The 16227-nt window shown below is 34.8% G+C and overlaps 1 protein-coding gene across 3 annotated transcripts in view; it reads right to left on the bottom strand.

Annotated features, from left to right (window-relative positions):
* LOC121381868 (histone-lysine N-methyltransferase eggless-like) overlaps positions 1 to 16227 on the bottom strand; it is a 57197-nt gene that overhangs the window by 25000 nt on the left and 15970 nt on the right. For 2 of the 3 annotated variants that reach the window (XM_041511248.1, XM_041511249.1), the window contains exons 7-19: positions 14345 to 14421; positions 13373 to 13478; positions 12498 to 12609; positions 11031 to 11121; positions 10679 to 10752; positions 10136 to 10209; positions 8755 to 8813; positions 7707 to 7827; positions 6599 to 6938; positions 3204 to 3302; positions 1992 to 2009; positions 669 to 737; positions 201 to 306 (exon numbers count right to left, since the gene is read on the bottom strand). In XM_041511248.1, coding sequence (XP_041367182.1) covers positions 201 to 306; positions 669 to 737; positions 1992 to 2009; positions 3204 to 3302; positions 6599 to 6938; positions 7707 to 7827; positions 8755 to 8813; positions 10136 to 10209; positions 10679 to 10752; positions 11031 to 11121; positions 12498 to 12609; positions 13373 to 13478; positions 14345 to 14421 — 1346 coding nt within the window. The remainder of the gene's footprint in view (positions 1 to 200; positions 307 to 668; positions 738 to 1991; positions 2010 to 3203; positions 3303 to 6598; positions 6939 to 7706; positions 7828 to 8754; positions 8814 to 10135; positions 10210 to 10678; positions 10753 to 11030; positions 11122 to 12497; positions 12610 to 13372; positions 13479 to 14344; positions 14422 to 16227) is intronic. The other variant, XM_041511250.1, reaches the window with a different exon arrangement.

Here is a 16227-nt window from a genome sequence, read left to right as displayed (position 1 = left end):
ATACTACTAATAATACTAATAAAAATGAATGTTTGAGGAACAATCAATGATTCGTGCTTGATGTCATTTGGAACCCTTCTGCTCGATTATGGATTACCAGTCTTGATGTACAAACTGAACATCCACCCTGCAGTCTATACTAAATAAATAACATGTGTATTTGAATGGCAGCATGCAGGCTATGGTAAATGTGGCCTCACCTCTCCCATCCACACAACATGGGCTTGCGTAGTGGGTTTTTCCCTTTGAATTTTAGTGGGTCCTCTTCCTTATCTTTCAAACAGTCACAACCACAGATATGTGAGACTGAAAAAAAAAAAAAAAAAATAATAATAAACAAATAAATGTGAAAACAATAATTCATGTGATAAACCAAAATGTAAGAGAAAAAAAGTTATTTGTGTGATATCAGACTAGAAAACCACCAATTTTAGTCTAAATCACAAATGTTCACATGCTATTAACTGAAAAATAAATAGAAGATATGCAAACCCGAAACAGTTTTTGTAATATGAGACAGAAAAATAAAGTGAAGCTAAAACACATTCACCTCATGCAAGTGCTCTATCACTGAGGTTAAACCCTCCACTCGTAAATCAAAGGAGAACCATTCTACATGATACAACAGTAAACAATTAAACAAACACTGTTAAAAGTTTCATAATTACCAAAAGTAACTCTGTTTTTGTCGTTCACTTCAATTACAGTATCAAGCCTTTTTCCCATTCCTTCCACATCTGAAAAAAGAATTCATAATTATAAGCTAATCGTTTATTTGCAATTTTAATAAATAATTATTCTGACATTTCCTGAATATAAATAAAAAACACTCCAATAGTAAACAGTTCCATAATATGTAAAAACAATTTAATGTTTTTTTTAAACACACTGATTACCAAGTTGACGTGTTTAGAGAACACCCCGCCATCTGCTCCTAAGATCATATATACAAAATGTTCATTGTTCAAGGGCTATTTTCGACATCTGTTTTCATTTAAAAATTATATGCTGCCATTAACCTGCTCACACCAGAGCATACATGTAGTCTGTACGCCTATGAAAATCATAACTGAATGCTCCTAATTAAAAATTTAATTAACTCTTTATGCTATATGGTTTTAAAATAATTAAGAAATGTTTTAATATTTTTGAGTAAAAAAAAGTATGGAAATATTTCTTTTTGAAGACACCTCCGCACATTCTAAACTAGAGCTAATAGTTATTTTGCTACATGTCAAACAAATTATAAGAACTTTCTTGCAAGCAGAATTAGCTGCTTTATGAATAAATATTAAATAAATTTATTTGTGAAATTAATATTATCTGTTTGCTTCTTTGTATAATGTTCCTTTTAATGTACTGCATGAGATACAGGGTTCGATTTAAGATACAATGGTTTAATGATTTAAGATACGATTATGTGTTGGTTGCGGTGATTAAAAATACCAAGAACAGACATTCATTTACGCAAAAAAAAAAAAAACCTACAAAAAACTAAAACAAATAACATATTTCTATTTAATACAATACATAACCAGAGATGTTTCTTCATTTTAACAGTGTTTTTAAGTTACCCTATCATAACATACAGATTACTGTTTCAATCTATTTTGAGGTGTGCCATGTCGAAAGGTTATAGTCAATTTTGTTGAGACCTTTTGAATAATTTTATATAGACATTGTTAAACTATTAACTGAAATATAAATTAAAATAATTTTTGAAAACAACCAATAATAATGGGTCAGTAAAATAACTTTTAAAATGAATTACTGTAACAATAAAACCAAACAAAAAATTTAAACTTCAGCATAAAACACAATTTAAAAAAACACAGGCTTTGTAAATTCAGCCCATTATATTTTGGCCCCTCCCCTCCACCCCCCTCCAACCCCCCCCCACAAACATACAGAAACAATCAGCAACAGAAACAAATATAAACAAATTAATTTAAAATCAGTAACATAATTTATGATAGAAAATATATATTTACTTGCAGTCTTACCAATAACTGAAATTAAGAAAACTCCGAGTAAAGAAAGGATGTCTTGGAAAAAGAGAAAAGGCAACCAGACCTCAAGAACAAAGGAGGAAAAAGAGAAAAGGCAACCAGACCTCAAGAGCAAAGGAGGAAAAAGAGAAAAGGCAACCAGACCTCAAGAACAAGGAGGAAAAAGAGAAAAGGCAACCAGACCTCAAGAGCAAAGGAGGAAAAAGAGAAAAGGCAACCAGACCTCAAGAGCAAAGGAGGAAAAAGAGAAAAGGCAACCAGACCTCAAGAGCAAAGGAGGAAAAAGAGAAAAGGCAACCAGACCTCAAGAGCAGAGGAGGAAAAAGAGAAAAGGCAACCAGACCTCAAGAACAAAGGAGGAAAAAAAGAAAAGATTCAGGATTACATGACCGGAAGTAAGATAGGTAGGATGTAATAAAAGATTATAGTAAACAGTTGGCTCTTGGGACTTTTAGACCAGTCCATTGAAACCAGGAAATACAATTAGGTAGATAGATCAGGTTATGTATGAAAGGAATAATAATTTAAAAATCCTAATATTTATCTTGTATTCAACGAATTAGAAATAATAATAATAATAATAATTTAACAGTAAAATTATTACAACAATATAATCTCGATTTGAGTAATTCTCAAAACTATTTACCATGTTTAAAAAAGTAATCAGTAAAGAATCTTAAATGTTTGTTTGTTTATTCTGGTGTCATGCACTACAAAGAAATGTTTTATTTAGCAACACACTCAACACATTTTATTTAAGGTTATATGGCATCAGACATATGGTTAAGGACCACACAGATATTGAGAGAGGAAACCCGCTGTCGCCACTTCATGGGCTACTCTTTTCGAATAGCAGCAAGGGATCTTTTATATGCACCATCCCAGACAGGGTAGTACATACCACAGCCTTCGATATACCAGTCATGGTGCACTGGCTGGAACGAGAAATAGCCCAATGGGTCCACCGACGGGGATCGATCCCAGAACGACCACGCATCGAGCGAACGCTTTACCACTGGACTACGTCCACCCTACTCATGCACTATAAGAAATGTGTAAATTATGTAAAGGTAACTATGCTTGTGTAAATTATGTAAAGGTAACTATGCTTGTGTAAATTATGTAAAGGTAACTATGATTGTGTAAATTTCATGTAAAAGACTGTTTAAGACTGAATAAAGATAAAGCACTAACCGTCACCATCAGTTTCAACTGTGGCCAGTCGTTCTTGTAAGACACTGGCCATGTCCCGTCCTATCACCTTATTCGTACTTACACTGACGGGAAACTGATCTGAAGAAAAGAGAATACCTGAACACTTCACAAGAGATAAACAAACAAACAATCAAACAACAATTAAATACAATAATAATATTTGTTATCATCTGGTATGCAGAAAGATGAGCACTAGGAACATTAAATTTACTTGATGACATTTTAATTAAGGAACGAGATGGCAGAATGAAAGAATGAATGAATGTATGGTTTAATGAGTGACTGACTGACTGGATGATTGAAGGGATGGATAGATGAATTCATTAATGAATGAATGAATGAATGAATGGATGGATGGATGGATGGGATGGATGGATGAATGGATGGGATGGATGGATGAATGGATGGGATGGGATGGGATGGGATGGGATGGGATTGATGGATGATGGATGAAACTGTTGTAACTTTATCCAAGTGTGTTACAGGTTTGTAGACTAACTAAACTTAGTGTCCATTTTTACAAGTTGAAACTAGGGTCTGCACCTTTAAAGGAGACCGGACACCAAACCATATATATGGCGTAATGAATTGTTTGCCGTCATAAACCACAACAAGCAACTACCGCGCTCCCCTTATTGACTAAGTTAAGTGTGCCAGTCTTGGTTGGGTTTTTTTTTCGCCGATCTCCGATGTTTGCCGGGAAACTGTCGACAATTGATGAGCTAGACCCGTGACGTCATCGATGAGAGGAAAACTGAAGAAACTACCAAGCAGCATGGACGAACTTAGCGATTCGAGTGACGAAGAATTGTGTCCAGCTTGTGCTAATGGCATCAAACCGTATCAGTTTGAACCACTTATCAGAGACTTTGTCCCTAATCCTGGAAATGTTGTCTTAGACGAAAATTCGGATGAATCAACTGCCAACGAAGACGAGGAAGCCACACGGTCATAGACTAGCATACAAGCATTTTTTAAAACAATTTTAAAACAATTTTTTATGACATTTTTAATGTAAACTGAAGCAAATGGACCTAATTAGAAGAAAAGCACATAAAATTTAATAATATTTCATCATAAATCTTGTTCAGCATAGATGTAAATATGACACGTCAGTGGATATTCCATAGGCCGATTTCGCAAATTTGCAAAAAGCGTCCCCTCCTCACCAAAGCAAGATATAATAATTTAACAAAAAACTTTGTTATCTTAACTAGTTACCCTCCAAGTTTTAATGTGTTTGGTTAAACAGTGTATTTTTAATTATTAAGAAAATGTGTTACCAGTCTGCCGAAACTGTCCACAGCTGGGTACAGAAACACAGAAATGTTGAAAAATATTATACTGTTGCCACATACTGACAATCACTTTACAACTAATATGTCTTATTGACAATATTATTATGTGGTCTTTGCATTTATTAATATAAAATACAACAGGCCCGTAGGAACTGGGGAGGGGCGGGCCCAGGGGCTTGTTCTCCATCACACATTCTAGGATGAAAATGTATGTTTTAAATTTTCACTACTTTGCATAAATAAAGATGATATAAAGATAAAAATCTAGTTTGTATCCCTCACCAGAGACTGTATCCCCCCCCCCCCCCCCCCCCCCCCCCCCCCCCCCCCCCCCACTTCAAATATCGTTCCTACAGGCCTATACAAATGTAAATAATATGTAGAGGGTGAGGTTAGGAACCAGTTCCTTTTATCTTTAGGATTTTGTAATCATGATTTCAAACCAACTGTTTCAGGTAATTTGCTCTACATACTGACATAAAACACATTTGTTATATATTGGAATAAAATAAAAATAATTACAATATATCCAGTGTTATTTTCTTTAATCATTCATGGAACAAGAAGGACGTCCTGATGAAAATATATTACAGGTAAAATATATTACAGGTAAAACAAAATAATATATGATGCTTATTCCATGTGGTAACTATTGTTAATTTTGCTTTAAATTGCTAGATGCCAAAAGTGATTAATTGTATTAATTGTAATTTGAGGGTACATAATAAAACAGGCCCGTACGAACTGGGGGTGGGTGGGGGGTGCCCCCAACTAGTGAGCTTTTCTTTATCACATTAATTTTTGCCATTGTAACCAAAATCTGATGTAGAGTTTATGCCCCCCCCCCAAGTCATTCCTACGGGCCTATAAAAACTAAATATATTCAAAGAAGTATATTGGGTGGTTATAGGTTTGAATTTTTTTTTTTATTGAACATTTTATTTCATGCACTTTTATACATTTTAAACAGCAATTATGTTACTATAATCTATCGAAAAAATTAAACATTATATATATATACATAAATTTCTGAGATTTTTTAATACATACATGTAAGTTTACTCTCCGCGCCCTCTGGCATACAGAAAGCATCGAAAAGTACAATTTTATTAAGCTTTAATAATCAACATTAGCTTTAAAACTAATTAACCATCATTCCTTCTGGCCACAGTACATATGTTGTTCCTGCCAAAGTGTTAGCATTTTAATTTTAATGACAATATACTGAACTGACGATAAACATTGTTAACTAACGTAATAATTCACGTTTTGAAGGTGTTTTGTTATAAGGTTAACAAACCAACTAGATCAAGAGACGTTAGTATGGAGTCGTTATGGGCTGTCGGTGAAAATTTATTTGGTAATTATAGGTAAATAAATGTGAAGTTTAAATATTCGTATGTGAACAAATTGCAATAACTTTATTTAATGTATATCTTAAGTACATACTTGTTTTAATTTTCACATTATAAATGTACCATAACCTGCTGTATTTAGTTGGTGTAAAGCCCGTTCGACGACAATAATGCGTCCATATTTTAAAACAACTTTCGTTTTTTTGGAAATCGAAACCATGATGTTGGCCGTTTCTTGTGATGCATTGCTGTTACTGTTGCAGTTAAACACTGTGCAGTCAACCATCATATAATTACGTCGACAGTATATAATAACACTAATTATCTTGTAAATTAAATTTCCGATAAACCTGGAGACAAAAAAAGAAAGAAAAGAAGACGACTAAAAGGCACAACACATGCACCAATATTGCTTAGTAACTCTCATCGATGACGTATTGCCTCGCTTTCGTTCAGATCTATGCATAATCCCGCCCACTTCTGTTTTTACCCCAAACCTAAGACGCGCAGCTGACCGGTGCCTCGCAGCGAACCGGGAGTTAGAGTAATGCGGTCTTTGACGCTAACTTAATCCATTATACACTACATGTCTTTTGGTGTCCGGTCTCCTTTAAGCTAAACACAAACAGTTCAGTTTGCCCCTGCTTCTGCTGCAGTGGGAAAATATTACCTTTATCTCACCTGTTAACTCTGTCAATGCAAGACAATAATCGAAACCAACCTTTAGCAGCAGCTGTATCCTTAACATCCGGACCCGGAGATGGTGTTGACAAAACCGTCGCCTGCCGTTTCTGTGCAGCCTTGACCCACGGCGCTTCCCACGTTTGTTGACTCGGACTGTGCCTCTCGGCAGAACGCGGACCCCCGGTACTCTTCTTGGCGACCGATCGCTTCTTAGCATCTTTGCCCGGCGGAGGAGGGAGTGAGACTGGACTGCCGGAAGTGTCCTCGGACGTGCCTCGTGTGTACTCCACCAGTGGCTTCTTGTTGGCCTTGATGTCGACGTTGTGCAGGTGACGTCGCCCACCAGTACCGGCTACCCGGATGGCCTCAGCATTGGCCTGAAGGAAAGGAAAGTAAATGTCTGTTTAATGCCGATATCTCAGGTTTTAAATTACAACATTTTGACACTTGGCCTAGATTTTGAGAAAGGAAAAAAAAGAAAGAAATGTTTTATTTAATGATGCACTCAACACATTTTATTTAAGGTTATATGGCGTCAGACATATGGTTAAGGACCACACAGATATTGAGAGAGGAAACCCGCTGTCACCACTTCATTGGCTACTCTTTTCGATTAGCAGCAAGGGATCTTTTATATGCACCATCCCAGAGACAAATTTTGAGAAAGGAAGCCCATTCCTGCCACACAGCCTTCTTCTGATTAGCAGCATGTGTTATTTTGTAAGAGCTATTCTGCTAAAATGTTTTTTTTTTTCTTTTTTTAAAGACACCACAAGCATCACACAGAGACCAGGAATTTTTTTCTGTTAGGAAATCACAAACACAGAGATGATTGTAATGAGATGAATGGTGAAGTCTCAGTATTTCCATTGCGGTATGGGACTACTTCACAGGACCATGCTTCCATGCTGGCTGTCAGTTGAGCTATCTCAGTATCACCCGAACCTGGGATTCACATAACTTGCAGAATCATTTCCCAATTATATAATAAATAAATATGAACAAAATTAAATAACAAATTCAGTTTTGTAAACTACAATTCTACAACCAATTTTTTTTTGAAATAACGATTGAAAACTTAAAAGCTTTTTGACAGATAACAATGCTAATAGAGGGAGTGAAAAAACAATTAAAGGGAGACAAACCAAGGCTTTAAAGAGTGGTTCCAGTCTGGTGGATCCCCTGTATATCCACTCTGTCCGCTTGTCTGCCTGGAAAAACATCTTCACCAAACTAGCATCGACCTCCATCACTTTAGCTGTCCACCTGAAAGAATTAAACTACCATATTAGCTCAATTAGAAAACTGTAGGGCAAAACATCTCATAAATCACACAATGGTTTAATTATACTAGCACAGAAAAGAGCTATATCTTAGCGCTGCTCCAGAAGTGTGGGTGGGTGTGGGGGTGGGGGTGTGGGTGGGGGTGGGGTGGGGGTGTGGGTGTGGGTGGGTGTGGGGGTGGATTGGTGAGTTGGCGCAGCAAATATGAAGAGCAGTAACATAATTATATTCTTTTTTTCTGGTGTATTATTTTCAATCAAAGTTTTCATCTCTAAAACATGCGGAAAGTGATTTGTGTTCCACTGGAAAACTCTTCTGTAAAGTGTGTACATACATGTGTATTGACAAAAAGAAGTTCTGAATAACACACATTAAACAATCACTGAAGTAGATGCAAAATAATGGTGGAAGGAAAAGAAAGAAATGTTTTATTTAACGACGCACTCAACACATTGTATTTACGGTTATATGGCATCAAACATATGGTTACGGACCACACAGATATTGAGAAAGGAAACCTGCTGTCACCACTTCATGGGAAACTCTTTTCGATTAGCAGCAAGGGATCTTTTATATGCACCATCCCATAGACAGGGTAGTACATACCACAGCCTTTGATATACCAGTCGTGGTGCACTGGCTGGAACAAGAAATAGCCCAATGGGCCCAGTGATGGGGATCAATCCCACACAGACTGCAAATCAAGCGAACGCTGTACCACTGGGCTACGTCTCGCCCCTAAAAGTTAAAGTCCAGTGGAAGGTGCACTGTAACCACATTTTTAAGTGGACAATAGAAAATGATTTTGAGGTGATAAATAAGGTGCACTTGGGCATGCAAGTTCGATGGCACCCCTCAGAAGGTCTGTATTCAAATTATAAGGATTAAGAAAAATAACTATAAAATTACCATCTTCCATTCCACTCTGTTCTAACCACCTGTCCCTTCATTAAACGTACCATGGGTCTCTGTAAAGAACAAAATTCATAAACACTGCAATCACAAAAGTTGTGCAATGTCTTTAAAGAAACCATGACGCTGTACTATTACAGAGAAGAAACCCACTGTTGCCACGTCAACTTTACGTTGTCATTACAAACAAGGATAGGAAATCATATAGTATAGCCGTTAAATTCTATGATTTTACATGACTTATTGACTCCTAGTTTCCCCCACTATACTGTTCATTATGTTGAGGTGGTTTGATTTGATGTAGGACACGGGGTTCAAAGGTTAACATATGAGTCATCAAGTATAACTCGACTGGTTTACAGACCTCACAGTGAAAAACTTGAGGTGAGCTTTTTAACTGCTCCCCTAACTTAGATTATAAGGAGACATTTAAGATCTTAGCAAATTGAGCATTGACATTTAATCCTGTTGTAGGGCTTTTTAAAATTATTTGTTTTGTTTAACAACACCATTAGAGAACATTGATTTATTAAAAATCATCTATTTGATGTCATACATTTTGTAATTTTCACAATTTAAAGGCAGCTAAAAATGATCCCTAAAACTAGTGTTGGGGATTGATGGGGAGACAATGACAGCGAGGTCTGGGTCAACTATGAGGGATCAAACATAGGATCCCTTGTAATTCTTTCCGATTTTTAACAAAATATTTAATCAGTAAATAAAGTCGATTGGCAAACCTCATGCGATCACTTTATCAACGAGCTACATCTCACTTCAAATTAATTTCAACTTCTAATCTTAATCAATACATTACACAAGCATCAAAGCAAATGTTAAGTAAATTCAGTTAATATGAAATCCAAATACTTGTGTAAACATATGTACTATAAACAGTACTTATAATAATATTAGAAAGAAAGAAATGTTTTATTTAACGACGCACTCAACACATTTTATTTACGGTTATATGGCGTCAGACATATGGTTAAGGACCACACAGATTTTGAGAGAAAACCCGCTGTCGCCACTACATGGGGTACTCTTTCCGATTAGCAGCAAGGGATCTTTTATTTGTGCTTCCCACAGGCAGGATAGCACACACCATGGCCTTTGTTGAACCAGTTATGGATCATTGGTCGGTGCAAGTGGTTTACACCTAACCATTGAGCCTTGCGGAGCACTCACTCAGGGTTTGGAGTCGGTATCTGGATTAAAAATCCCATGCCTCAACTGAGATCCGAACCCAGTACCTACCAGCCTGTAGACCGATGGCCTAACCACGATGCCACCGCGGCCGGTATATAGTAATAATATTAGCATTTTCGAAAGTTCAAAATTAATGTAACATCTGCTATATATCTAAATGTGCACCTACCTCAGGATACTGTTTGAGGTATTCTTTGATAAATTCTTGTGAATCAGGATGAATATCATCCCAAACATTCTCACCTGTGAAAAAAAGAAAACAAGACTTATCAAAGCACATTTACATCATAGTTTACAGTTACCATACTTTTGCACAAGAATTATTATACAATATTTAATACTATGATTGTGTTTAAAATCATTTTTATTTACTATCAGTCACCCAAATGAATATAAACAAAAAACAAAGCATACAATATCTCATCCCACCCACCCTAAACTAAAGAACTTTCAATAATTTCATTATAAACTGAAACATAATTATATTTACTGTACATACAAAATACAGCACTGAATTTACAAGATGAATTTATCCATGTAATTTTCCAAAAGAGCTATATATATACTTAATATTTTATGATAAAATTACGTATTATGGTTATCCATTGCCACACATGTAATAGTTTGCCTACGTTTAACTGACATGCATGTAAAATAAATGCACAATAATCCTGTTTTGTATTCAGTCCCTAGTGTCAGAAAAACTACTTACTTTGTAGATAGACTTTGTGAATATCCTTAGATTCACTGTACTGAGCATAACCATCATCAAAAAACACCAGATATCTGAAATTATGTGATTTTAAAAGTTATATCAATGTACGATGTATATTAAGTAAATTACATGTGAGAAATCAAACTCCTGAACATGCTACAGTTCTAACAATCAGAACTGCTCATCGCCATAAACAGCATTTGGGAATATTTTTTTTTAACTAGATTTCGGTTATTATTAAAAAAAATACAAGTTCTATTTTGTATCCTACACACAGAAGAAAAATTACTATCACAAAGATGTTTTTGTGGTGGATTTTTTTTTACAGAATAGTATGTTTAATGTGAACCTCTTCTGATTCTTGACACTGGGAGCCTCGGCCACAATACCAGCATAGAACGCATTACCAGAACCATCAGACTCTTCGTCCCGGTACAGAGCTGGAAAAAACAAAATTAAAACAAAGACATCAAAATATAGTCAGATGACATCAGTGCAAACCAGCTGCTGTACACCGATTAATTGCCAAGAAAAGCAACACATGACCCGTACAAGGTTCAACAAATGTTTTGTATCTCCTAAGTTCAAGGCCTGTAACTCTTTGAAAAATGGGTAAATCACCATATGTGGAATGGACGGACTGATGGACGGAAAGAGACAAACACTCGATGGAGACGAAATCTATAGTCCGCTCCGGTTGGACCACTAGGGGGTTAATAAAAACAGTAGAGATTTGGTGAACAAGCCTTTGCACATGAAGTACAGCTATTTAACCCATTCTAAAGTACAGCTATTTGGCCCATTCTAAAGTACAGCTATTTGGCCCATTCTAAAGTACATCCATTTGGCCCATTCTAAAGTACAGCTGTCTGGCCCATTCCAAGTACAGATATTTGGTCCATTCTAAAGTACAGATATTTGGCCCATTCTAAAGCACAGCTATTTGGCCCATTCTAAAATACAGCTGTCTGGCCCATTCTAAAGTACAGATATTTGGTCCATTCTAAAGTACAGCTGATTGGCCCATTCTAAAGTACAGCTATTTGGCCCATTCTAAAGCACAGCTATTTGGCCCATTCTAAAGTACAAATATTTGGTCCATTCTAAAGTACAGCTATTTGGCCCATTCTAAAGCACAGCTATTTGGCCCATTCTTAAGTACAGCTATTTGGCCCATTCTAAAGTACAGCTGTTTGGCCCATTCTAAAGTACAGATATTTAGTCCATTCTAAAGTACAGATATTTAGTCCATTCTAAAGTACAGATATTTGACCTAATCTAAAGTACAGCTATTTGGCCCATTCTAAAGTATAGATATTTGGCCCATTCTAAAGTACAGCTGTGTGGTGGCTAAGATATGCTTATTGGGACATTTGTCCTAGAGGGTAATAAAAGAAATCCACTCCAACAATTCAGACCAAATAACACCAAGTTCCGAGACAAGTTAGCACATTCCACGGACTGGGATATAACAGTTGTAGGACATAGTCACAGTGCATCGACCACTGATCTATAGAGTTCATACACTTTATTATGTCAACCAAATTCTATGATTTTACATGACTTATTGAAAACATTTTTCCATGACCTTTTTTCACTAAGGATTCTCAAGGATTATTCTGTGATCATCATCATAATAACATCACAATGTGCACATTGCTAATCAATTCTTTTGTGATTTTAAATAGGTAACGCAAATTAATTATCAACAATTTACATTTTCTATAACTTTCCAGGCCCCAAAAATGACATTTGTAAATTCCATGAGCCAAATGAACCCAGTATTTAAAAAAAACAAAAACTATTTTGTACTTGCCTACACACCGAGATCCAACTTTGAGAAGAACTTTAATGGGCTCTCTGTAGGCGATAAACAGACCCGACAAGTACTTCTGACCTTTACCATCAAACTTCACTCGGAACTTCCTCTACAACAAGAATACATTTAACAATCAAAACATTTGCTCTGGCTTGGCCATAAAATACAGCTAGAAAAAAAGGTCTTGGCCACATGATTAAAATAGCTAGCTTTTGAATATACAGCCACTGATATTTTATGCAGAAAATATTTATTACTGTATAATCTTAGTCATTAAAACATCTCTGTTAGTCGTCAACATCTTAACAATAACAACAAATTCCATACAGTTCTTTTAAGGAGCCAACTTGCTATTCTCCCAGTCCACATAACACACAGACTGTCCTGTATTAAACACTTTCTGTACTCCGTCAAGTAGCAGCGTAAACCATATTTGACTGTACATGGACAAAAATGCCCACTCCATTAATTAAAGTTAAAGTTTGTTTTGTTTAATGACACCACTAGAGCACACTGATTAATCATCGGCTATTGGATGTCAAACATGAAGTAATTTTGACATATAATCTGGAGTGGAAACCCACTTAATTTTTCCATTAGTAGCAAGGGATCTTTTATATGCACCATCCCACAGACATACCATGGCCTTTGATATACCACTTGTGGTGCACTGGCTGGAATGAAAAAGTCCATTAATTAAGTGAATATAAAGAATATTCATTAAAAAATTGAAATCTATTACAAACTGCTGTTTGGTATAACGTATCAGATTTAGTGCACAATGCAAAATGCACATTGTAATCTATTATTAATTGATCACCGATTAGTTTATCCAAACCAATAAGCATTAACATTTTTGTTTCCATTCCCACCTCTTTAAGTGGGCCATCTTTGTTCGGAATGTCATTCACAATGCCTGAATACCAGATCTCGTTCGTCTTTTTGCCGAGAACCGGGGAACCAACATCAATATCTGGCCTGCAAGTAAGGAAGGAAGGAAATGTTTTATTTAACGACACACTCAACACATTTTATTAATGATCATTTGGCGTTGAACATATGGTTACGGACCACACAGATATTGAGGGAGGAAACTCGCTGTCGCCACTTCATGGGCTACTCTTTTTCGATTAGCAGCAAGGGATCTTTTATATGCACCATCCCACAGACAGGATGGCACATATCACGGCCTTTGATATACCAGACGTGGTGCACTGGCTAGAACGAGAAATAGACCAATGGGCCCACCGACGGGGATCGATCCTAGACCGACTGCCCATCAAGCGAACACTTTACCACTGTGCTACATCCCGCCCCCTTAATAGCAGTATGAATGATACAACAGTAAAATAATTTTAAAATTATTATTGTTAAGTAAAAACGGAGATACCATTCTAAATTAAATTTTGTAAAATGTTGTTACAAATATAAAATCAGAAATTAAACTTGCATTATATTTATTACAATTTAACATCATCCCATTGGTTCAGCCATAGCAATGAAAGTTTGTTCATTTCTCGATGAACATAAGTAAATGTTGTCAGGGAACGTCATATCTGATGATGTCACTTTTTATTGGTAATTTGTCTTACTGAGCGTTATTGTTTAGGAACCAAAAAATAATTCAAAATGAAATATAAACTTTAGTGTTATTATTAGTAAGTATGTTCAAATTTAATTATACGTATTGTCTGTTATTTCTTTTATGTTCATCTGTGTATGAACAAAAACAAAAACAACCCACTTTGCCGATTCAATCAGTTTGCCGATGATTTTTTTTTGTTCATACCCCAATGAACATAAAAAAAATAACAGACAATGCTTAATTATTATAAAATACATACCAACTATACAGCTGTTCTATAGTAACTGTACGAGCCTGAGGACTTTGTGAAACTGCACCTTTCTGTGTTCCAGGATACTATAAAAATAGACAAGATAAATAACATGCAATCATGAAATAATCTGATTTTACTTAACACAATTAATTACAATCCATCCTATTTTGAAAGCCAATGTTGACAAACCAGTTGTAAGAACTTGAAAGTTTTTTTTGATTGTACTGTTGTGTTGTATGATGTCATTATGGTGGTTGTGATACCCAACATGTTGTGGTATGTAAACATGTAAAAATTGAAAATGTATTTTATTTACATTATATATATATATATGTGAAAAAATATTTGGTTACAACTGTACATTTTTGTTGGTGTTCACATGCTTTAATATATATATGAAATTTGTACATTTATGTATGTCATGTCAGTCCAATGTTATAATTTGTACATAATTTAGCAAGAAATAATTTATAATAAACATAATTATGTATACTATGTAAGTAGATGGGGTTTTTTATTAAGAAATTGAATATTATAAATTAAAAAGATAAAACATGAACCCATCAAAAACAAAATTCTGGGTAGGCATATTAACCTTTATCCTGCCGCATTCTTTTTGCTAAATTTAAAGAATTTTCACCTGTTCTACATTTCTAGTAATTTTATTAAAATCGATGGACATTTTAACATGAAATTACACCCATATATACCATAATGATCCACCTACGTAATGATCGCATTTTGTAGATGGTTATTTTATTTATGTTACCATGGCAACAGCTGCAAATTTCAATATACAATTTTTTCATTAATAATTAAGAAAACATGAATAAAACACTACTATTTTTTCTTTTAATTTAAGTGTATGCTGTCATTTATTAAGGTGATTAATAGGGTGCAATGCACATACTGTCATCAACGCTTTTTTGTAAATTATGAAGATAATGTCCAACATTATCTATTATACATTTTTAGTAATATTATTAAAATCAGTTGACATTTCAGCATAAAATTACACACATATATACTAAGAATATCCACCTACGTAATGCTAACATTTTATAGTCAGTTATATTGTTTATGTTACCATGGCAACAGCTGCAAATTTCAATATACCATATTTCATTAATAATTATGAAAACTTTAATTAAAAACTAATATTTGTCTTTTAATTTAAGTCTATGCTGTGATTTATTAACCATACTGCTTGATGTAAAGAAAAAATTAAGTCGACAACCGCGGTTTTTCTGAAAAATAGGGTCAGATGCGCATTCACATTTTTGTAAATTATGAACATAATTTCCAACATTAACTATTATACATTTCTGGTAATATTATTAAAATCAGTTGACATTTCAGCAAGAAATTACACTCATATATACTAAGAATATCCACCTACGTAACGCTAACATTTTATAGTCAGTTATATTATTTATGTTACCATGGCAACACCTGCAAATTTCAATATACCATTTTTTATTAATAATTATGAAAACTTTAATTTAAAACTAATATTTTGCTTTTAATTTAAGTCTATGGTGTGATCTATTAACCATACTACTCGATTTAGAAAAAGAATTAAGTAGATAGCCAATTTTGTTTTTGAATAATAGGGTCAAATGAACATACTACCATCAATGCATTTTTGTAACTTGTGGACATTGTGTCCAACATTACCTAGACACTAAAAATATGTATACTATCTCTATTACTTTATATATCTTTGTCAAATGACACAAGATTTTAAAAAAGGTATATGCCCTTTCACTTCCTGTCATTTTCAAATGAACATTATTAATTCTGTTACCATGGTAACCAATGCAAAAAGAGGAACCGTTTCCCATATGAAATGTTTTAAATGAATTTATTTGAATACAAATCAGTGTATA

The sequence above is a fragment of the Gigantopelta aegis genome, chromosome 9, assembly GCF_016097555.1.
Source record: "Gigantopelta aegis isolate Gae_Host chromosome 9, Gae_host_genome, whole genome shotgun sequence".
In the NCBI taxonomy this organism is placed as follows: Eukaryota; Metazoa; Mollusca; class Gastropoda; order Neomphalida; family Peltospiridae; genus Gigantopelta; species Gigantopelta aegis.
Note: the sequence above shows the minus strand (reverse complement) of the source record. Positions and strands in the feature narration are given on the sequence as shown.